This window comes from Bemisia tabaci, chromosome 5 (assembly GCF_918797505.1).
Source record: "Bemisia tabaci chromosome 5, PGI_BMITA_v3".
Classification (NCBI taxonomy): Eukaryota; Metazoa; Arthropoda; class Insecta; order Hemiptera; family Aleyrodidae; genus Bemisia; species Bemisia tabaci.
In genome coordinates, this window is record NC_092797.1 from 42,395,441 (window position 1) to 42,418,758 (window position 23,318).

The window sequence follows — 23,318 nt, forward strand, 5'->3', positions numbered from 1 at the left end:
AGTGCTGAGAGTCGTGTTCTGTAGCTACAAAAGACAACAGATTACAAGAGTCTGTTCAATAGTTAGCACAAGATTACTGCTATCAGAAGGCTATTATAGGAAAATAATTACTTTGGTATTATCTGCATAATTTGGAAATTCGGATAAGTTGGATCTATAGTTTAAGAGATGATTGGCTTCAGCAAGCCTGGTTCTTTCAAATGTGCCAATATACTTGCATTTCAACACCTAAAATATACCCCAAACCAGTCATACCACAAATATGAGTTAATAAAATTACAGTCCCTCTCTTAAATAATATAGCAATGACTTCCTCCGCCCAGTGGACACTTTTCATGTCGTAGACCAATAACCACCTATATGTGTCAAAATGCATATTGTTAACCTCTGATGATGGACTTGAGCAGTCTATAAATGCATTAAGGTTGTAGAAAAACAAAAGCATCTTTGGATTTGTAACTCTCTTACAAACTCTGGACAAACTGGACTTGGAACACTCTTCAAATCATTAATTAGGAATGAAAGTTAATATTTTAAAGTGTACATCTTGCTAATGGTTTTTTTTTGTATTTTTTCAGCCAAATTGCTATTCCAGAATAGTTGATATCCTTGGAAAGAAACACATCCTTATTTTCGCTCAGCGCCGAATACCACAAGGAGAAGAGTTAACGTATGATTACAAATTTCCCCTTGAAGATGACAAAATATCATGCCATTGTTTATCCAGGAAATGTCGAAAATATCTTAATTAAAATTTTTCAGTATAAATGAATGGCTTGGAAGCTTCAGAAATTGTAAATAAGTGCTCGCGATGTCCATATATGTATAATGTATCTTGTAAATGAAAATTTTATTTTTTTTATTTTTAAACTGTAAAGATACTGTGCATGTTTATGTATGAGAATTTTAGTAAACATGCATGATGTATGTCATCAATTGTTAAAATATTGGCTGAATTGCAAAACCGCCCAGCTGTCGGCACAAAAGGTTTCTTGAATTAGAATGTAAATCTTTGTTGGAATCTTCTCAGATTTCGGTAATCGTAAGAATGTGAGCCATTAATGTTTTGCTAACCGATAGTAATCACTTCATCTTTGTAATATTAAAGTGTATCGAGTTTTGCTCTTTGGCCATTGTTATACTCATTGTTGTAAGTTAACCTCGATTAATATGGTTCTAGTCATGAAAGCATAAGATTAAGTTCAGTTTAGGCATACTTTCTGTTGAATTATCTTAACACTTAACACATCACCGTGACTATTATTTAAGATAAGAGAAGAAAAACTAGCTACTGAATGATCCACAAAATACTTTGCTCAGTTTTATAAAGCTTATTTTTTGACTGAATTTCTATAGAAGTTAAGTACTGAGGTACGTGGGATGTAGTTCCTCGCTCTGTGATGAAGTTAAATCATTAAGCCAAGTTTTGAATGTTTGTTGACACTTCAAATAATTTTTCTACAGTGAATGAAAATGGTCTAAAATCGTTTCTAGGTCAAAGTATAAAATGAAATATGTATATTGAGGGAAGTGAAATGGACAAGGGAGCAGTTGCCTTTTTTTTTACCCAGAGCAGAATCCATCATACCTTAATTGAAAAAATCGTTTAAAATTTTGATATTAAAATATTGATGTGAAAGTAATGCAGGTAACTTGAACTTCAGAGAGAATCTGAGAACCTCTAAAATCCTAAATTCTCATAATATAACCTCCCATTTACTTAATAAGATACTCCAATTTTCCAACACCTCAATGCAATTGTCATCATAAATCAGTGTCTCATTATCGTTGGCATTTGCCTCTTTTGTTCGTTCCTTTAAACGCACCGTTAAGCATGCTTAACAGTGTTTAACTTAAGCTTTGAGTAGATTTCTACTCCCTGACCCGACGCGTGGCTTCTCATGGAATTTACGCAGTGGAAGGAAGAAATGTGTGAAGGAAATCAATCAGTTATAGAAAAGAAGACAAATCTAACAATTTATAATTGAATTATTGTGGGTGTCCATTTTTTGGTAATAATTGAAGTGTTTTTTAATTTTTCGTGACTCTATTTGGTATCGTGCGATTGGATGTAAATGTCAGTTGATTTCTGTCAGTCGAACAGGAAGAAGAGTTCAATTTTAAAAAGAATAAAAAGTCCTCTTTTATTATGCATTATTGAAGATATGATCTTACAAGGAGGGTGTATGGAAGCATAGGAGCCTCTCAGTTCAGGAAGTCAAAAGTGTATGTAGGGGAAGCACCTGTGATGAAAAGATTCTGTGTGCTGACTTAAATTTTTTTTCTGTACGGCATATGTTTTTTACATTTTACTTTCTAAATTTAAAAATTAAAGAAAGTGCAGTATTATGTATGCAGGAAAGATTTCCTCTCCCAAGAACATTAACTAAAATGTAGACAAACTATTGTGGCTCATGAAATTATCTTTGGAGCTCCTAATCCAATTGAGTGCTTAAATTGAATTTTCTTAATTTCTGGTCCTGTTTTTAATGTTCAGCCAATTTTTTTTTGCTTCTTTGTGGGGAATCGCTTGAACGAGGAAACCCAGAAAAACCTTGGTTTTCATAAACTGATCGAATGAATAGTTTCTGAGACTATCAAATCAGCTCTGGCTGTGAGTCAATTGACCTTGCAATTTCTTATTTCTCTCACTGCATTTTAGAATCAAAATTAAAGTTACCAGGACATTTTGGATGATGGAATAAATTTCAAAATTCTGTCATCACTGTCTTTAATAATAAGCAACGCAAAATGCAGTGATTTTTAAGGCATTTGGGCATGTGTTTTTCTCTTTAATGCCAAGTACCGAAAAAAACCAGGTGTTCTATACTTAAGTTAATGTTCTTTGTAAAATTTCACAAACAAGTGTGTATTTTATTGATCTTAGTCTCAAACTTTCCCTACAATGTACTGGGTCCCACAATCAAAATTGCTAATCAGTAAAGAAAAAATGCGTCAACAAGATAGCCGCAAGTTCTTGCTCCGTTGCAAATCTGGTGTGTCGGAACTGAAGCAAGTGAATAAAGTAGGCCCTTCACAAATTTCTCTTTATTTCATCCTGTCAATCCAGGTTTTCAAGCATTTGCAAAATTTTTAAGGAGCTATATTAACTTGCGTTTCACCTCAGATCCGGTTGGTAAGATTCATGCTAGGGTGAGAAGTGGGAGCTTTCTAGTTTTTCTTCATTTTGTCAGATTTTGTTGCAGTTTTAGCTTTGAACTCAGATTTTTTCAAGAGAGCTTTTGAGGTTGAGATCAATAAAATAAGTTAACTTTTGTCATATTTGTGAGAGAGGTTAGTCACCTTTTGAAAACTCCCTTGTAAGAATTCTGTCACATGTGAAATCGTCCCAACTGTTCTTTATATCACTATGTCATTTGGTACGTAATATGCACTTAATCAAAACCAAAATTGTAGGCTAACTCTTATACATAGTGAGACAGAAAGTCTTCTGGCTCTGTCTGAAAATCAGCCATCTCCTTTATTGTAAGCTCTATGAATTTTGCGAGTTTATTTTTTGTTGAAGTTTTCCTTTCACTATCCCAGTCCTTCACTGTTAATATTGATGGAAAGGAAAGAGAAAGTCACAAGATATCCCTAATTGTGCTTTGCTTCAATATTTTTCAAAAATGAACAGAAAACTCTTTGGAAAGCCAAACTTTATTCGGCAGGTTAGATTCTCTAAAATCTCATCGCAATGGGTCAAACTTTCATAATTCTCTATATTTTCCTGTTCATGAAATAATGTTGGCACTGAGCCATAGAAACTGATGAAATTTCAAATCTCCGTCTCCCCCTCTTATTTTTTATTTGTCCTTTATTTTTAGTAGTGACCGTACCTTTATTCTCTTACAATTTTTATTTTCTCTACTGATTCAACCTGTGCTTTATTCCGTTCTTTTATTTCTCATTGGTTACGATGTTCTTTGAAACTGTGATCACTTAGTTAGTGTGAGAAGTAGGAAAATTACTTTGGATTATCTCTAAATATTTTTTCAAAGGATTTCCTCCTTAAAGATAGATCAGCGTAAGCATCCCGAATATCTGCTATACTATCATCTTCACCGTAGTAAATATTTTGAGTCAAGGACAGTTCTAAGGACTTCTTAAGGTCCTATTTGTATCAAAGCTTCCCTCCTCACCTCATGTATCTGCTGCTGTTATAATTGTTTGAGCACTGCTACGGCCAAGTGTTTTACTATTTATTTGACGTCACTGATCATAGCTTTCACTGATATTGTGATTTTTATTTTTTAACTTGTATACATATTTTACTGTCCCTTTTCGTGTAAGTATTTCATAAACTAAGAGGGAAAACAAATAAGAGGAAAAAAGTAAAATGTAAATAACTTGTTTATCTGAAAAATTTATCCAATTTAATAAGGAAATTTTTGCAATGAATGTGATCGAATTTACCTTTCTAAGTGAAATGAAACTGTTTCTGATCATAGAAACGAAAATATTCTACAAGAACTCACGGCAGATTACTGTTATTGGCTTCTTTCTGGTCAAAGTTTACGCTCTTTATGTTTCGTATTTATGTACCTTGCACTTGAGCTCACAATTGGTAGTTCAATGTTTATGCTTGCCTGCAAGGTATATCATAAGCGAACTTCAATAAAATAAATTTTATTTTAGGTTCACACAGATCGGCAAGTTCTATTGAAAATTCTACTGCAAAAATTTGCTTTGTATCTTTGAAACTGACTTGAAAGAGATTTTACAGGAAAGTGGTCTCACCTTCTTTCACTTTCAGAAATTGTGTCTCCTCTTTTGGCTTGCGCTGAAATTTTGTTTCCAACTCTCTCATCATCTGACTCTCCCTTGAATCCTTGAGGAAAACAGGAAAGAAAGCAATGGCTTGCTCATTGATTATCCTACCCGTAGAATTAAGGATCTTTCAAGTAAAATGCGAGTGAGGAACAAGATTTCAGCGCCCACAATTGGCTCTCCATTGAAGAACAATTTTCCATGTAAGTCTTTTTCAGGAAAGGAAGGTTTTTGCCGTGCGTTTTTGCTTTCAACCATGCACAAAGGTCTAAAGTTTGTAACCAAAGTTAATTCAAGCTATTATGTTGTTGTGTTTGAAATTTAAAATTATATTTCACAAAATGTTATTTACGGGTCATTGTTATTTTCTGTCTCCTGAACCATGCATTTTCTTTCCTCAGTTAGGCCAAGAACTCTTTTTTTCTGTTTGCCTTCCTCTCTTTAGTTTTTTATTTCTCCCGGTTGTGTTTCAGTTTCCTTTGTTCGATTATCAATCTCTGTGTGTAATTTTAATACGATTTTCTTTTCGTTTTTTCCTTTTTTTTTTTTTTTTTTTTTTAACCGTTCTTGTATTATTAGTTCTGAACAATTCCGAATCAATAAATTTTTGAAATCCTCAATTCGTTTTGTTTTTGTTCACGCATGCGTGTGTGTGCATGTGCAACTCGTTCTTGACTAGTTACTTGTAGTGGAATTGATAAAAAAGTAATCAGGAAAATCAATGTTGAAAAAAAAGTAAACACGTAAGGTGCGCAATTTGAGTTGGTTTAATGTAAACAAATTATTGTTCCACGAGGAAAAATTTCAATCATCTCTAAGACTACATTAAACATACATAACAAATGATTTGATGTTGAGATCTATGAATAATTGCTGCAAAAATAATTTGTTTGAAGAAAAAAAAATTGATATGTCAAAAGAAGAGAAAACAATTCACTGAAAATTAGAACAGCTGAGTGCATTACTTATGTAACATTTTTTCTTTTTTTTCTACGAAATAAAATAGGTAAGGTAGTTGAATTTATGCTAAAACTAAACACTACATATAAATGAATAATAGATCAACAAAATTTAAACACAAAAGTGCTTCTTTGCATAAGGTTTGAGAGCCCGATTCAAGCTCCCAACCTTTGAAAATTCTGTATTGATATTGCTCAAAAATATAATTTGTCTGTTTTTTTTTTCTTCTCTTTTTTTCCAAATAATAATTTGAATAAAGTAAAGGTGAGAAACAAATTGGATAACTTGGATACCTGCTCAAATGGAGGCGCTCAGTAAGGACGACACAAAGACTAGTTTTCCATCGAAGCATACTCGGTTCCCACTGTAGTCGCTTAAATCTCTCAATTACATTAGATCCTTACCAAGAAGAATCACGTTTACATAAGCTCTCCATAAAAGTATTTACCAATTATTTTTAAACTTTGCAAGATGACTGTACAGATAGTAACTTAAACAAATTTCTCTGGGGCAGGAGAATCCAAAAGTAGATAGATAGATTTGTCTGGTAACTGTAAATGAGTCTAGGTATCAAAGCACATCTGTAATACTTTTATCAAGTTTCCTCATTTGAAGCAAATTAAACTTGCTTCAGTAATAACTATTTAAACAATATGAATTATGAAAAGGGTAGAAAAGATTATTTACAAATTCAACTATCTCATAAGCAGTTCGCCGACATTTGTTACTTAGAAAGCAGTTTATGTCCTTCAGCTATAACTGTAAGTGATCATTCGTCGATTACTATTAGACATCAAAGACTTGTTGTATTAATTACACTAAATAGATGAGGAGCGATGGTATAATATCCTACCTGTCCACTATTTACTGACATTGGTGGCAAGTAGTTAATGTATATTTTTATTGAGAAAGATGAGTTCTCTCAAATTTTACGAAAAAATGTTAAAATGAGATGTAGGTACCTAATCATTTTAGGATTACGGTCCTCAGAGCTTGTGTCTATCTCAACACTGGACAAATTGAGTTCAAATTGGTCAGTATTCGAGATCTAGTTTTGGTGTAGGTGCTGCCCTATGTCTTCAACTGTTCTTTAGAAGTATGTTGCGTTTAGGCACAGCTCTGGAATTATTTGGTTTCTGAGAATTTCTGCTTCAAAATTCGCAGAGAATGGAAAAAAAAAAAAAAAAAATTGGAATGGGTTCAGAACAATAAGTTGATATGATACACATTTATCTAACTTTGATATGATCAGTGCCAATTACTTTGCTACTTATAGTTGAATTTTTTACCAACTTCCCTATCCTCTTTGAGTGGAGGGATATCAATTGAGACATTTTTATGCGGTAAGACGCTGCTACCTAGTAACAAATTGATAAAATTTAAAGAAATAACAAGTCATACAACAACTAAAAAATTAAAAATACTATTTGCTAATGACTAAAACATTTTCTACTTTATCATGCAAATATTTTACCATAAAGTTAGTACAACACATGCAAACATAGCTTTGTAAAAAATATAAAATACGAACAGTAAATTAAATTAGATACAGTAAACTAATCACAGTTTGCTAATTCAGCTTTTACAGTTCAATCATTCATTAATGGAATGGGAATTCCAGTCCAAATGAAACAATTATTGATGATCAGCTTTGTCTGAATCGCCACTTGATAAAGGGCTACATAAATAACGTACATAAACCACTTTATCACATTTGGTATTCACTGAGGTCAAATGTATAGATGAAAGAGAAACAAGAAAAGAACTAAATTAAAGGAGCAAAGAGATAGACAATGAAAACATATACTGTACATACTTTCTAGTTTACTCAAAGATATCGTATAAATTTTAAGAATGAGTTGGGATTCATATTTGCTATATAAGTTCACAGTTACAACAGAAAGCCAGAGAAATGCTCAGAACTTTGAGCATGAAACACATTGAAAAAATTCTGTGACAAAAATTCTTGAGCTGAAATTCACAGATAATTAATTTTACAAGATGTAAATGAGGTTTTTTTCCTACTATGATAAAAGCCAGGCTAGATAATTTCAGTTTTCTTTTGGTCTCCTTTGACCTCACCTGGCGAATCACACTTTTAAGTAATTTAAATTCTGATGAGTCTAAGAAAAATTCTTATGCGAAATTGATCTGATTTGCTCTGCGTTTACGAAAAACTAGGAGCAAAAAAAAATTAGTACTCCAATAAATAGACTTAATTTTTTCCGTCGAGTAAGCAAATTGCACTTTATGTGGTTGTGGGAGACAAATCAACACTTCATAAAGTTAGCAGGTACGTAAATAAACTCTACTGAAACTCTTACTTTTCAAAGTGGATGGACGTATGGACGTACATTTAAAAAAACCTCTTACAGATAAGCAATTTCGGCAAATTGACGTCACAGGTGAATAAATCACCATAGAAAACGATGCCTGACTCAACAAAATGATGATTTAATTAGCAATATCTATTTCTTGAACTGAGCACCATAATTAGCAACTAAAAAAGAGACTGGAAGATAAAGATCTTGATTGTATCGAGCCGTTTAAACCAATAACATTAAGACAAACTAACTCAGAGGGTTAAACCTTGAATCGATTTGTTTGTCTTCTTTAAGTACCTAATCCTTAAAGGCTCAGTCAGAGATCTTTCAGAGTTGACTCATTACAATGTTCATTTATTTAAGATCTACACATCCACAGATAAACTGACTAAGCACATAATATGTAATTAGCTTAGTAAATAAGTGCTAAAAAGAACAGGTAACTTGTAACACGAAAAGCACCATATTGAGACATCATCTAGTAGATTTCAGACAGCTTCTCTAGAACACTGTTTTACAGGGCTGTGTCATTGGATGGCTCAATTTCAAGCACATTTGTTACTTCAATATTGGGTAATTCATTAATTTCTTTTTTCAAATGCTAAATCAAGACTGTTCAGCTATCATTTTGACAAGAAAGTAATAATTTATTCTAAAGGAAAGAACGATAAGTATTTAGGAATCTGTACAAAATATTTAACTACCTACTCAAATACAAAATGTATTTACAGAAAAAAAGATTATTTTGACTAAAGAATTATCGTTACCTACTAAAGTTGAATTTCCTATACTGTCCTAATTAAGTAAACTGTTGAAAAACTATCATAGAAAAGGAGAAAACTTAGAATGAAGACATACAATTGAGACACTGGGTGTGAAAAGAGCAATTCCGTCCATCCTCTTCTTCGAGGAGTTGAAAACTTACGTCAAGCCGATTTTGAATTCTAAAATTTAAAAAATCTTGGAAAATTTAAACTGATAACCTAGAAACCCAAAAAACTGCTTTCATATGCTATTTACTTGCGTTGTTCTGTTCATAGCTGCCCCATCTACTTACTACCACACTCTTTCGCTGAAGAATGAGATCTGTTAACGGGACATTTTTTAATCTAGAAAATTCATGACTTGGATTTTCCTTTCTTGGGAGGGTTGAATTTTGATTTCTTTTAAATTTTTCTGACTTCCTAACCATATTTTAAAAGACAAATACTTTTTCATCAATTATAAAAGCACGTGTGCAAAGAATGACAAATCGAAAAACACACGTAATTTTAGCTATTTTTCTTAAAATAGATTTTGAATTTTGGATCACTACCATAGGTCTCAAATTAAGGATTTCCAAAAAAAGTCTTTCTGGCACCCAACCCCTCAATGGCATTGTTGTTCTCAAAACAATTACCTAGTGCTTGCTAACATCTTATACGAATCAAGTTCTATGTACATGATACGTGCTGAAGAAAATGGAGGTGGTGCAGATAAACTTCTAGTCATGAAATAAGCCAAAAGAGAACACTAATCAAATCACACACGCATCTTTAGGCAGAAATGAAAATAAATTGAAAAGAGTCAGACAATTAAGAATAGTAAAACAAAACAGATTAAGCTGAAAAATGAGATTCTTTTCTGAATGGCATTCTGATGACAAGGTTGATGGTATTTGTTAGGCGCACTTTTGGACCGCAGTTAATCAAAAAACGGGACACCATTTGCATATTGACCTTTGAACTTTCTTTGCAAATACAATAGGATCTCTTCCAAAAGTCGGAATGAGGCAGAAATATCTAAGCGCTCCTTGAAAAAGATCACTCGGAAAGGTCTCTAAGAGAAAATCGGAGAGTACTTAATCCATGCTAAGAAGACTGGTCTGAATTTCTTGACTTGCTACAGAGATGAAACAGGACTGTATAAGAAATGTCTGAGTAAGCATGCGATATGATTGCACTTATTTTAAAGACAAATTTGCTCATTTTCTTTCCTTTCTTACACTATTATTGTTACTTCCAATAATTAGCAGTGGTTAATATTCTTTAGACTTTTAGCAAAGCCAAGGGAGGTGGCAAAAAATGCTGAAAGACATAGGTACCAGCAGATGGTCTTGAAAAAATGATTTACTTGCTCTGATATGTATACATACATGAGAAATCCTATACAAATATGGGTGAGTCAGTCAGTATTTTGTATGCTCTTCAGAACGAAACCACTCCCAAAATTGCAGTAACTCCAAAATGGTGGCTCTCTAATGGGTTCTCTTTTTTCTCTATTCTGGAGAGGGGAAAAAAATTATTTTAGGATTTTATTAAGTACAATTAGCACTGCCTCCTCTAACACACAGCAGTCACTTCTAATGAGCTTAACATTGGAGATAGGAAGGAAATGAGAATCGATATTTTTGTAAAAAAAAAAAAAAAAAAAAAAATGTTGTGTCCTCCCCTCATCAATTGGGTAATTTTTCCCCCTTCTTTTGAACTTCAAAGGAGGCTGAATGATCACGACTGAATTCCACGACACTGTCACAAACTATTCTAGGTGGTTTTCACTGAAAATCATGGAAAATTTGAAGGTCATGAATTCATGATAGAATCTGTTCCAAAGGGAGCTTGAGTCAATTTAAAAAGGAGCATTGAAACAGAATGGTAAAAAAAGTTCGTGCATGGCATAAAAATGAATGGGAACAATTAAATAAAAGGAACTGATATTTCCGAATAAATGAGGATAAAATCATGCATGCAGTTTAAGTTACTGCAAAAAAATAGGCAAGGTTTCAGCAATGGTTGAGTATTTTGCTCTTCCCTTCTGTAGACAGAAGACATTTCTACTCATTTGTTGGGGGCACATTTTCAAGTACAGAACTACATACTATTCTGAAAAAATTAGAAAAAATATGAAGAATTCAATAATTGAAGCTTTTTCTCTGATGCATCACTTATTTACAATGACCACTTGACTCCTTAATGCGTAATCATGTTGCACATCAAAATGGCTTCCACTAAAGAAACAAACCTGCAGAACCACGGACCAGCTTACGAGACAAAATACATGTGACAACTTCAGTTTTCATGTTTTTGTGATAACTTTTAACCTTAGTCTCTTTTTTGTATTTTGGAAACAATCCTTTGATGCTTTGAATATAATTAGGAAAAATTGCTCGGTAGTGATACATTTAAAGTCCTCATTATTGAGCTGAGATGGGTCAGTGGCGTGAGAAAGTTTTATTGCTTTATATATAAGTAATAAAAGAGCTGAGATTCAAACATTTTCCACAATTTTTTTCTGATATGGGAACACATAAAAAAGTTGCTTTAAAGTTGAGAAAATCGATTGCTTTGTGACGTCATTGCGCAGCATCTTCCATTTAAATCTGTGTGTTTCACTGCATCAACGTATTTTGTCATAACTCTTTCACCTGATTTAATGACCAGGGATATCTTTATTCTCTTTTGCATGGTAAGTTTAATATTTAAACAAAAAATGTTGACTTACTAACCCCTGCCACTGACCCATTTTTGAGTAGATCAGTAATCTCATACGGCTGCTAAAGACAATTTAAAATACTGATAGCGATTAAAAACGAGCATAATTAGAATATTAGTCGTCCAGAATTTGGTTTCTGATGTTTCATCAATACAGAAGCAAATCTGAAAGGGGATATTTCTATCAAACAGGGGAAATGAAATACAAGATAAGAGGAGAGCCAATTTGGAGCAACAATAAGGAAATAAAATAATATAAAGATAACTTTCAATCAAGTTTTTCCAGCAGGAATCGAGTTTCTTAAATTTGAGATTTACACATTCAAAACTTTAAATGATGTACATTTTAAGTTTCCAAATAATAGGAAATAAAATAAGGATTTTGTGGGCTCTGAACTTTTTAACGTACGTCCTAGCAGAGGCTAATACTTGAACAAGAACTTTAGTTGTAATACAACGGGAGAGTTTTGATTTTTGACACTTCAATACGTTCTTGATCCCAATGAGAAGGATTGAAGCTATTATCACAACAAACAAAAAAAAAATAGTAGGAAGTAAATATAAAATAAAAATACGGTTTTTAAGTGTCTTCTCCACCAGGTTCCGATAAAAATCACTCTTGGGTTTAAATGGTGACCGAAAAATATAAAGAAACCAATTGAGATTCGATCAAAATTGATTACAATTACAACAGTTTTTTACGCTAATTAGCACTCATTTAAGAGGTCTAATAAATAAGATTGCTTAAAGGTCCAAGCAAAAATAATATAAAAAAATAAAAAAAAAATTCAATACTCTAAGCAGAGTAAAGTGATTTTAGAAATTGACAGATATAAACACTTAAAACGAGTAAATTTGTTATCTTAATGCAAGTATTTTTGGCGCAAATTATAAAAAACATTGAGAACTCAAAAAATGATCAAAAATCAGAAATAACCAAAGGAAGTAATAATACATGATTTCTTATCAATCAATAATCAATAAAGAGAGAAAAAACAAAATATTAAAATAACAAAAATATACATACATGGATATTTTGTATAAACAAAATCCATCTTATCAGAGTAGCATTGAATGCAATCTTTACTCACTTTTACTGTCACAAAAAATTTTGATAAGTATGTAGTTACACCTACAATTTTGCTTAATCCAGTTCAAGCACCTCACAAGAAAACAACGATCTTTAACCCCCCCCCCCCTCCCCTAATTCACCAAGGAAAGGTAATTCAATTTACCACTAATACACATGATGAAGATCAAACTGAATTAATGATGTCGAAACATTCTTGAAATTTCTTTCCCTCAACATCTTCATTTCAGTTGTCAAATTATATTTAAGAGTCTACTGAAGACGGATTCTTTACTATTACTTGTAAGTAAAACAGTGATAATGTCACTTAGGTCTTCAATACATTCTATTAGCAGTTTTGCAACGAGAAACCTAGATTTCATTTCAATCTGCTAGACAATGAACGAGCCGATAAGCATTTGGCAAAAATAAGGAGAGTTTTGCACACTCTACCAAACTTATCAAAACAAGAGACTTTTGGAAAGAAAAAGTGAACGTTGAATTCACAATAAAAAGAAAAGGACAACCAGGATAGCATTAAAATTAAAATACCAATGCTTTTCACAGTATGTTTGTGACAATTATTTTGAAACTTCCTTTCAAAAAGTAAAAAAGTTCTACGTTTATACCATGACTCTCAAGCGACAGCAGGATGGATACCCATTGGACCTGTGGAACAAAAATGAAAATGGGGGCAATGAGATGAAGACGTAAAATTAAGTTCTCTAGGAACAAACTCAAGTCCTTAGTATACTCCAAAGATCTTACACTAAATTTCAATTGCACTGTGTCTCAATGATGTAACACCTGTCAATGGACTATAAGTGTATTGTCAACCAATCAGAAGCCCTGGAGCAGACCAGAGGGTAGTCATAACTCATAGAGAAAAAAAAGGAGGTGTTTGCATTTCCGGCATCTTAGAATATTTTGATGACTTGATGACGTAGGTGGGTACAGCTGGGTACAGCGACGTCCCATTCACGCTGTACCCACCTACGTCATCAAGTCATCAAAAAATTCCAAGATGCCCGAAATGCAAACACCTCCTTTTTTTCTCTATGGTCATAACTCATTCTAAGGCCTTGTCTCCACGAAACGTTTTCAAGAGATTTGTCACAAGGAAAAGTCTCACTTGCGAAGGTGGAAAAAATATTGACTAACTCAACTTTAATCATAGTACCAGGTGGGGTCCTTGAACTCTTTGTAGAGATCTAAGAGCAACTGAAGGCAGAAGAAGTGAAAGCAAATTGTGTTTTATTTTGTTGTTCACTTGATTAGTTTGGTTCGCTTCATTAGATAATTTATTTGGTTGTTAATTCTGGTTAAATACTCGATTTTTACTGATTTATATTCTCACTCGAATTTGTTGCAGGAAATAAGTGCCTTGTTTCATGGAGCTTGTAACAGCAAAAAATCCCTTTTGCAAGTTTCATTCTCGTAATTCGACCCTACGGAAATCTCACGAAAATGTCCCTTTGCCTTCGCAAGACAACTCCCTTTGTATACACTGGCACAATACACCAATTTTTCCTCACAAAATCCAGTCCCCGGCTTTGTTGAATGTTGTATTTTTGTTTCTAATCTCTTTTACTGATCATTGATAAATGCATACACACTACTTTTGACAAAAGTTAGTCTTAAAATTTTGAACAATCAATGAACTACTGGACACAGCAAGAAATTAGGCACTTCAGCACATGTTTTCTCATCAAAATTTCACGCATGTAGAACATATCTTTTTATTTTGTGAGCGGGAGGTGTGAATTAATATAGACAAGAACCGTTCTTTCCTCACTTGAAGAGTTGAAATTGGAACCTTCCAGTACGCTCATCGTATTCTAAATAAAATTTTGATAAAACAACATATTTAACGGGACTTAATTTTGTTCCCCGTCTTGTCGTCTGTTATATTTTTAAGGAAAACTATTCCACCAGAAGTTGTGACAGGAATTGAGACTCTCTACAGAAAAACCTGTTCAGATTGTGCAGCATTGTATGTAATTCATGTAAAACGAAAAAAACATTTGTGCTAGTTATGCTAAAGAAAAAAAATTCTTGAAAAAAAATGAAAATGGTTAAGAATATCTTTTCAGGCAAAATTAAAATTTTAAAACTGATTGCAACCTGATTGTATTGCCAGTTCTAATTTAAACATTCAATTAGAGTTTCAGTATACTTACCGAAATTCATGGGAGGACCATTCAATTGTGAGTTTGGTGCCATGTAGTCCATGCCCCACTGGAAAAAAAAAATCATTAAAAATGAATGACGTACAATAAACAAATCTTTTTCTACAGAGCTGTAAAAATAAAACTGCCTTGGCTAGATGTCCAGCAAAATTTTCTTTCCCTTCTTGAATTTTCAGGTGTTCCTTGACCCTCAGAATTTCCCTCTTCTCAACTTACCCTAATTCTCCCTGATCTTTTCTCTCATGCCAAAAGGAACACAAAAATAAACATAGCTTAGCAAAAAGTAGCAACACCATTCTACAGGAGTTTGAATTGCCGAGGAGAAAATTTCACTATGTCCTAGAGGAGAGAAGTACTGTGGAGCTTAGTACCGAAGAAACGTGGAGTGATGCAAAGAATCACGATCCAGCACAGGAGTTTACAACTCATGGTCACGCGTTTTCTCTTCCTGACTAATTTCATCTCCTTGACTTACCCGATTTTCCTGATTGTTAGACATGCTGCTTTGAAGCAAGAAGTTTTCTATGTTGGAGGCATATACAAAAATATTCAGGACTATGAGACTGACTTCAACCGAATTCAGAAAGTATTTTCTACTTCCAAATGGGTGCACTTTTTCCTGACTTCTTGAATCTGCCGGAATCCTATTTTTCAATAGTCAAAATCTCATAAGTTTATCCCCATTTTCAAAAAATTTGAATAAATACCAACTTTGCATATTATTGAATTATTCTTCTTATCTTTACATCTATCTTTAAGTGCTGATTTATTAGGACAGCACTTAATTATTAAATTAATTGTCCATTACGTTTTAAGTGGGATACAAGTTTATCGGAATAAAACATCAAGATTAAGAAAACTTACGTCAGACATGGAGTGTAAAAAATTTGCAACGTCATGGTGCATCGAATAAGGTGGTGGAGGAGGAGGAGGTGGTGATTGCATGATGACCAACGTGGGAGGCTGATGAGGGGGCGAAACGGGAGATGAGGGGTACGGCCAGTAAACAATTGGTTGAAAGAAATTAGGCGGTGCAATTGTAGGAGGCTGTACAGACTGACACCGAGACGTGTTCATCGGTCCAAGCATTGGTTGCGTGTGAGTGTGACTGTACGCTGAGTAAGGAATCACACCACCGGGTGAAAACGAGGGACCAATCATGGTCCCACCTGCAAAACAGAGAAATTGTCTTCAGACCCAAGGAGTGGAACAAAATTACACGTATAAAAGCTCGGATTTTTCGGTGTTCGACTACTCATAATGTGAAAACAAAAGTTGAGCTATTAGCCGATTTTACAAATATATGCAATGATTCTGACAAGCATGGCCTGACTTGCTCACATTGCATATATTTGTAAAATCCGCTAATAGCTCAACTTTTGTTTTCACATAAACGTTCAGTGTATCACTTGCAGCAAAATTAATATGCAGCAGGTAAAAAGTCAAATCAGGCATTTTAGAAAGTCCTTAGGCGTACAATCCAATTTTGAAATTTTACAAGTTTAGTGCTATTTTTTACAACGGCTTCCCAAGTTTTGAATGTTTTGAAAGTAGAAATTCATCTTTATGGACTTCCGTTGCATGTTATTCTCCAAACACTCTCCATATTTTTTTAACTGTCAACGTTTGAAAAATTTTGTATTTTATCATACGCAGTAAATTTTGGGATGAATGTTAGTTCTAAGGCTAGAAATCATTTCAAATAACATTGTATGATGCACATTTGTACAGTAAGCTTAAATGTATTTGTAAGCAAATAATTATTTTGTCTAAAATTAGCACTTAAACCAGAAAATTCAATCCAAATAAGCATATTTGACTATTTGCCCAGGCTTGTATTGGATAAAATGCCTGATATGACTATTGGCCCGCGACAAATATATTCCTAACATCCAACTGCAAAACAAAATAAATAAATAGTTCATTTATTAGGGGAGTGCTTTAAAGAGGATATGAAGAAGTACCCTGAAGAAAAATGAAAACCTATTTAAAAAATCTTCATTATGAATTAATTCGATGAAAAGGCTTAAAGAAAGACAAGCGAGTCTTTTTCCAAGAAAATTCTGCATTTCCCACTTTTTACTTAAAAGAGTGTGTATTAAGATCGATTAGTAATCCTTAAGTTTGATTTAAATTATGTACATAGAAAGAGATGGGGACGAAAACCAAATTGGATGTTATAGATATACCTAAGTATTCTTGAGGTATTGGTGGAAAAAATTGGGTATCTTTAAGAGGAGGGCATGAAAGGGAGGGACTTGGTAACACTACCCATTATACTCCTCATCTCCTCAAGTCTTTATTCCACAGAAACAAAAAGCAATAAAAAAAATCTACTGATGACTTAAAAGGATGATTTCCAAGAATGCAATAAATGTAAGTAAACTCCAAATGAATGCATAATTTAAGTCAGGTTTTAGAGCTGATTCTGAGGAATCGGAGGGGTAAGAAAAAGAGAAAAAATTAGCAAGACTTGGAATCGCTTCTTAGATCATCGAGTTCAAATAAAATTTCTGTTACCGGATAAAATTGATGTTTGATTTTATCGTTGAAGGAAACAGACATTAAAATCTATAAATTGCAACAGCTTGTGCAGCAAACCCATAAAAATCATGCACATAATGATTAAAAAGACCAAAAATTTCGATTAACTTTTTCTATCCAAGTTAGTAAAATTTGATAACAGCAAGAGTTACTTACAATTTCCCATTAAGGAATACATAATTATTGATGACTGAAATAAAATTATTTCATTTTTGCACCTGATCACTTTTTGTATCAGGAAAATCATTCATACTGGGCAAAACATCAGGGATCATGGGTACAAATTTGAGGAGAGCGTCCTGGTTGATTTCAGTTTTGTCGTAATAAAAATAAGATTTCATTTCAACCTCGGCAAATTAAGTTAATTTGATAAACCATGGGTAAACATGCTTCAGACATCAGTTGCATAATAAAAGGAAGAATGTTGTTCATCTCCTTGAGTCCTATCTCGATATTAAATTTAAGATGAGCCTGAGGCTGCTGATATTATAAAATAGTCCTTGCAGTGAAAAAGTTGCCAGGCATAGTGAAGTATTCATCTAACTTAAATGATGATTCCACCTTGCAAGCAACTGACAAAAACAATGTTATTAAAACATTGCGAAAACGTTGCTGCGATGTTCGCTCTGGCAGTAACATTTTGATGTTTTCACAAACACATTTTGCCATGCGGGGATTGCAACTAATTGAGCAGGCTGAGCAGAATAAATGTTGTAATTACGTAATGTTCTTGCAAAAAACTAACAGAACCAGCTTGCTTTCCTCAAATTTGTAAATGAAGCTGATCATGAGGAGAAAAATTCCACAAGTGCATAATGGAAAGAACGGTTATCCTCAATGATGGGAAGAAAAAAAATGGGGGAAACATGATTAAATTTAAATACCTCCCACAATGATCTAAATTTAACCCTGAGTCATAAGTGCCTACATAAAGTTCCTGCAATAAATCACTCAGAGAGGATATCGGCTCTCCTCCATATTTTACAAAAACTTTTTTAAAGTTCTGTAAAAACTAGAGATCTTAGGGGTGAGGAAATCTAGAAAATATAAAACTTCATTTCTGTTTCGAGATTATATGTTTCTGATGACAAAATTTTTTTTCGGGCTTAAGATCCCGGCAAAATATTGAAAAAAGAATGATCGTAATCAACTCCATGCCGGTGTTTCAGAAAAAGGGGGAGAAATAGTGAATGAGAAAATAGAGCAAGGGCAAATGAACATTTGAGAAAAAATAAGTGAAAATAAAAAAATAAAAAAAAATAACAGGAAGGTAACAACACTAGATAATTAAAGCATAAATCTAATTAAAATTATCACAAAATAAGAAGGCATTAGGAGACCCAGGATTTTAAAATTCCTCAGAAAAAGGTTTGACTCAATGAGACCTGCAAGGGAAAATTGTTATTAAAAAAATTATTGGCTCATTAACTTTTAATTTTTATCCATAGAGATAAAAAAGCGGAAAAACTTTTTACTAAGGGTCTTAAGCTAAAGTTTAAAAGATTTCATGATCTTGCTTACCTCTACAATCACAGAAGTTGAAAGAATTTAGAACTGCTTTAAAAAAAACTTTTTAAGGATAGATTTAAGTCGACGGTGAAACTGCAAAAATGCGAATCTCGGTTGCAATATTTCCAAAACTCAGCTACTATTTTATTTTATAAAAGTAGGCCAAACCAACATCATAGTTTAAAGTTTTTTAAGAATATTCTCTAGGAGGAGAAGAAAAATCACTAAAATTATCAAAAAATAACATTCAGTAGTTTTCCGCGTAGAAAATAAAGTATGACCAGAAACCTGCAACGCTGTAACCGAGATACGCATTTCTGCAGTTTCACCATCGAAGTGCAACTGACAGGACAGCTGAGGATAGCTAGAAATTAAGAAGTAGTTACACATTCCTGGGACTTCTAATGCTTCAATTTAGCGGTGAAAATATTTATAAGTATATTTGGGTAAAAAAAAAAAATCAGAACTAGAACACTCACCATTTAGAGAGACAGAGAGAGAACCAATACAGTTCAAGAGACACCTCACACCAAGAAACAAAATACTAACCCTCGGCCCGATAGCTCTGTGCGGTCGGTTATTTGACACAGAAGGCTAAAAGCTAAATCTCACCACCATACCTGCATGAACCTCACAATTATTTGTTAATCATGAATACAGCAAAAGGCGAAAATTAATAAATGGTAACATTTTTACATCCGTCCAAAGTAACAGTACGTAATGTATCACTTTCAATGTGCAAAGGCAAACATGATGAAATAAATAAAAATTTCCGCACAGATTAATTCCATGGACACTTTTATGAAGATTCTGCCAGATTAATAGCACCATCTTTCACTGTACATGCCTCTCAGTTATATATATCAGCTATGAAGCCATCATGATAATAAATTGCCACCCTCCGGCCAAAGTATCACAGGCACCGTTGCCAAACTTCTTGAACTTGTCAAATTTTTTACGGAAAAACTAATGAATCGAATCACTTGAAAATGTTACCTAATATTTCTTCTGCCATCAGAATTAATCTTAAAAATTTTCATGGAAGTATGTGCAAAAGTTTTAAAGAAAAAATTGAAAGAATATTGAGATGTCTTGCAACAAAGCATCTGAAGATAAATAGTACTTGTGTTACAGTAGCCAGAAGTTGACAAAATACTGTTACATAGTTAGAATATTCGAAAGACTAAAATTTTGAGAGGGCAGATAATAATATCCTTTATGTTGTTAGCGTCACATATATACTAGGGGCAAAATTGTGAAATTTGATGGCAAGATTTGACATTGAGATCAACCTTTCCCCCGAGAGTAAAGCCCTTATTCAAACTAATAAGACTTGCTTTTGCAGGGTAAAAAGTTTTATAACTTTTAAGCAGGACGGAAATCTTTTGATAGAATAAATTATTGCATTGAAGAAATGAGTGCAATGAAACAGTAAAACACCAGGTGCAGCCTACAACACGTCTAAAATATGCGGCAGCTACAAACTCCAGTGAGAGCATTGACTGAAAACTCATTAAAGTTAGATTTTGAAGGTTAACTGCACATTACATCCCACACTTTTGGTAAGAAATGCCAATTTGATCTCAACCCTCTTGAGCTTCTTCGTCAAAAATTGAGATTAGTGAAATTAAACAGGAATTTTGATGTATTCGTAATGGAGGAAATAGTGATCAGCGAGGAAGCAACTATGTTGATGGCTACTTTGGATATTTTTTGGAAACACGCTTGTCATAAATTTTCAAGAATAAAGCTTTTATGTAAACCTTGATAAAGGATACTTTTGATCAGGAGAAATTGGCTGGACTAAAATGAGAAACGTTATACAATGGAAAAATGATTGGCATCAGAAAATTTGTAATAAAATTTTCATAACTTTTTAGTAAAACCAGACACAACCCTGATATGTTCGATTTTTCTTTTTAATCATAATGGGATGAATTCGGTACAAAAACCTACCAAAAAATCAGTGCTGAAGAGTTTAAAGATTCTTGGCATGGACCAAAGGTCGGATTTTAGTGCAAGGGATTAATGAGCTTAAAATAGGGAAAACTCCTTCACAAAAATATCCTCCCTTATGTTATTGACAAAGCATGCTCCAATTCTGTGCCTAATGGAGTCGTGACCACAATGCAGATACTTCAGTGCAGTTGAATGGGTCTTCCCTGATTTAAATGCAATCCACCAAAATGTTGTTGCGCAAGTAGTACACTTCATGCAATTTTTGCTTTTATTAAATTGATGAAAAAAAATGATGGGGGGATTTGATGGATGAGAAAAAAATTGTATAATGCATTTTAATTCACTAAAATCGAAGAATGGTGGGAATCAATTCCATTTTCCTGATTAAAAATTTAAGAAATCGAATTTGGAGGCAAAAACATATTTAGTTGTTTGAAAATCCTAGAGCAAAAAGGATTCTATTGGTTACTAAAATATCTCATCTGCAAATAAAGCTTTTTTGATCACACTGATAACTGTCTAATAGTAGCAAAAAAGAAAACCACACCTTCAACAGTGTAACTAAGTAGCACATTTGTCTAAGCAGTTATAAATTACTTTCATGGACCTTTTTCATAAATGCAAGGGCAATTGATGACAAGCTGGGATACCATTGGATCCTTCACACTCGTTGAGAACAAGTAACTTTCAGCGACCTGTTAGGTGCTTGTGAAAGATAAAAAACATCATCCTTCTTGGCAGCCAAAGGACTAATACATATTAAAAAATTCAGATTGACATTATAGAGCGATCACATACATGCTTTCTGAGTCCATACTTTAGAAAAACACAAGTCACACTGTCAAGCAACGGTTGTTGCTTTGTTTGACAGAACGTAATAGGTACTGCCAACCCTGAAACCTACCATGATGAGCAAAATAATACTGAAAAACCAGCATTTATAGGCTCTTGAGGGCTCAAAATAATTTTCATTGCAATTACAGAAACAAGAGGAACGAGAAATTAAGAAAAGGAAAGGTCACGCAATCAAGGTTGGTCATTCCTTTTACTACCTGACTATAGCCAAAGCCCCTATTTTGACCAAAATGGGGCATAACGATGAATACTGTGCTAAAGTATACTTCTTTTTCATTTAACCAGGGGACTTAACATTCATCAGTTTCTCTTCTCTACAGTAAAATTCTATATTACTTATTTTTGAGAGGACTTCAAACTTTATTATGATGACAAAGAGACACACACACACTCGATCCCTAGCTTTAGGGAGACCAGAGGGGCACTGCCCCCCTTGAAATTTGCAAAATCCCCACCTCTTCTTGTTTCACCCAATTTTCACCATGTGGCTCCCTTTTTTGTATCACCCCCCCCCCCCCCTTCCCTTCAATCTTGACTACGGCCCTCACACACACCGACCAGACTAAGAAATTGTAAACTGGGAAAAAAATCAAGCCTCACTTAGTATTAAGTCTCGGAAAGGGAAGTAAAAGTGAGAAAAAGAAATAATAATGTAACATAGAAAGAGTAATGATAATTATACAGGAGCTTATTGATGAGATCATCATGCTCGTTATGTTGATCAGCGATTGATTAGAGCGAGTTAGCCATCAAGCCTTATGAGTACTCACAATATTGAATTTAGATGAGAGGAGGCAAACAAATAATGAAGTAATGGTGAACCAAAAAATTATGAATTCTAAATGTATAAGAGAGGGCCATGTGAGGCTCGCCTGAATAATCTGAGATGGATGGCGTGCTCTACTTGAGTCCTCCGTGAAACTCCTAGCATCAATAGGATTGATGGAAAGTGAGAGACAAGAGAGGACCAAAGAGGTGTTAAACTTTTCGACAGAGGTATAGAGAAGAGATTTTTCTTACAACTTCCCTTTCATAAAAGCACAATTTAGATCATCAGCTTGTGAAGAAAGGGAGGAGGCACTTGTTGAATAAATGAAGAATTGATTCTAAAAAATTCGAGAGTCTAAAAATGAACCCGTTGGGTCTAAGATGATCTAACTTTGGTGATTATAGGATAATATGATTGGACAGATTTTAAAATTAGTGTTTTGTTTGGACCAAAGCAAGTACTTACAATAAAAGTGATCAACATAATGTGTTCATTAAATATAGGGGAAAAAGATATCAACTCAATAGAGCCTGCATAAAAATGGAATGCTCAAGATTATTTACCTATTAAACATTAACTACATAATCTCAACAAAATTTAGGATTTGGCCTGGGAAAATCATTATTGCGAAACTCAACCGATGTAGATACAAGTGTATGAGGTAAGTTCAGGCAAGATATACTGTTTCAACCTTAAGTAGTGGACTAATAACCACAAACACACACAGCACACCAAATCTAGAAAATGAGACCAAAAGCAAACCTGCAAATAAAAATATCTAGTGATTCAAAAGATGGATTAAATTTTCCTTGAGAGCGTGGGGAAAAAAAAAGAAAAAAAAAAAAAAAAAAAAAAAAAAAAAAAAAAAAAAAAAAACTAAGAAAGAGTGTAGAAAAGCCA

At 33.6% G+C, this 23,318-nt stretch overlaps 2 protein-coding genes across 3 annotated transcripts in view; one reads left to right on the plus strand and one right to left on the minus strand.

Annotated features, from left to right (window-relative positions):
• Positions 1-5,117, plus strand: part of trx (histone lysine N-methyltransferase trithorax) — a 28,009-nt gene extending 22,892 nt beyond the window's left edge. For both annotated transcript variants that reach the window (XM_019054497.2, XM_019054498.2), the window contains one exon: positions 579-5,117. In XM_019054497.2, coding sequence (XP_018910042.2) covers positions 579-752 — 174 coding nt within the window. In that variant the 3' untranslated portion in view covers positions 753-5,117. The remainder of the gene's footprint in view (positions 1-578) is intronic.
• A 402-nt stretch (positions 5,118-5,519) lies between these two features.
• fus (epithelial splicing regulatory protein fusilli) overlaps positions 5,520-23,318 on the minus strand; it is a 220,160-nt gene continuing 202,361 nt past the window's right edge. The window contains exons 14-16 of the mRNA XM_072300752.1: positions 15,647-15,951; positions 14,774-14,831; positions 5,520-13,262 (exon numbers count right to left, since the gene is read on the minus strand). Coding sequence (XP_072156853.1) covers positions 13,231-13,262; positions 14,774-14,831; positions 15,647-15,951 — 395 coding nt within the window. The 3' untranslated portion in view covers positions 5,520-13,230. The remainder of the gene's footprint in view (positions 13,263-14,773; positions 14,832-15,646; positions 15,952-23,318) is intronic.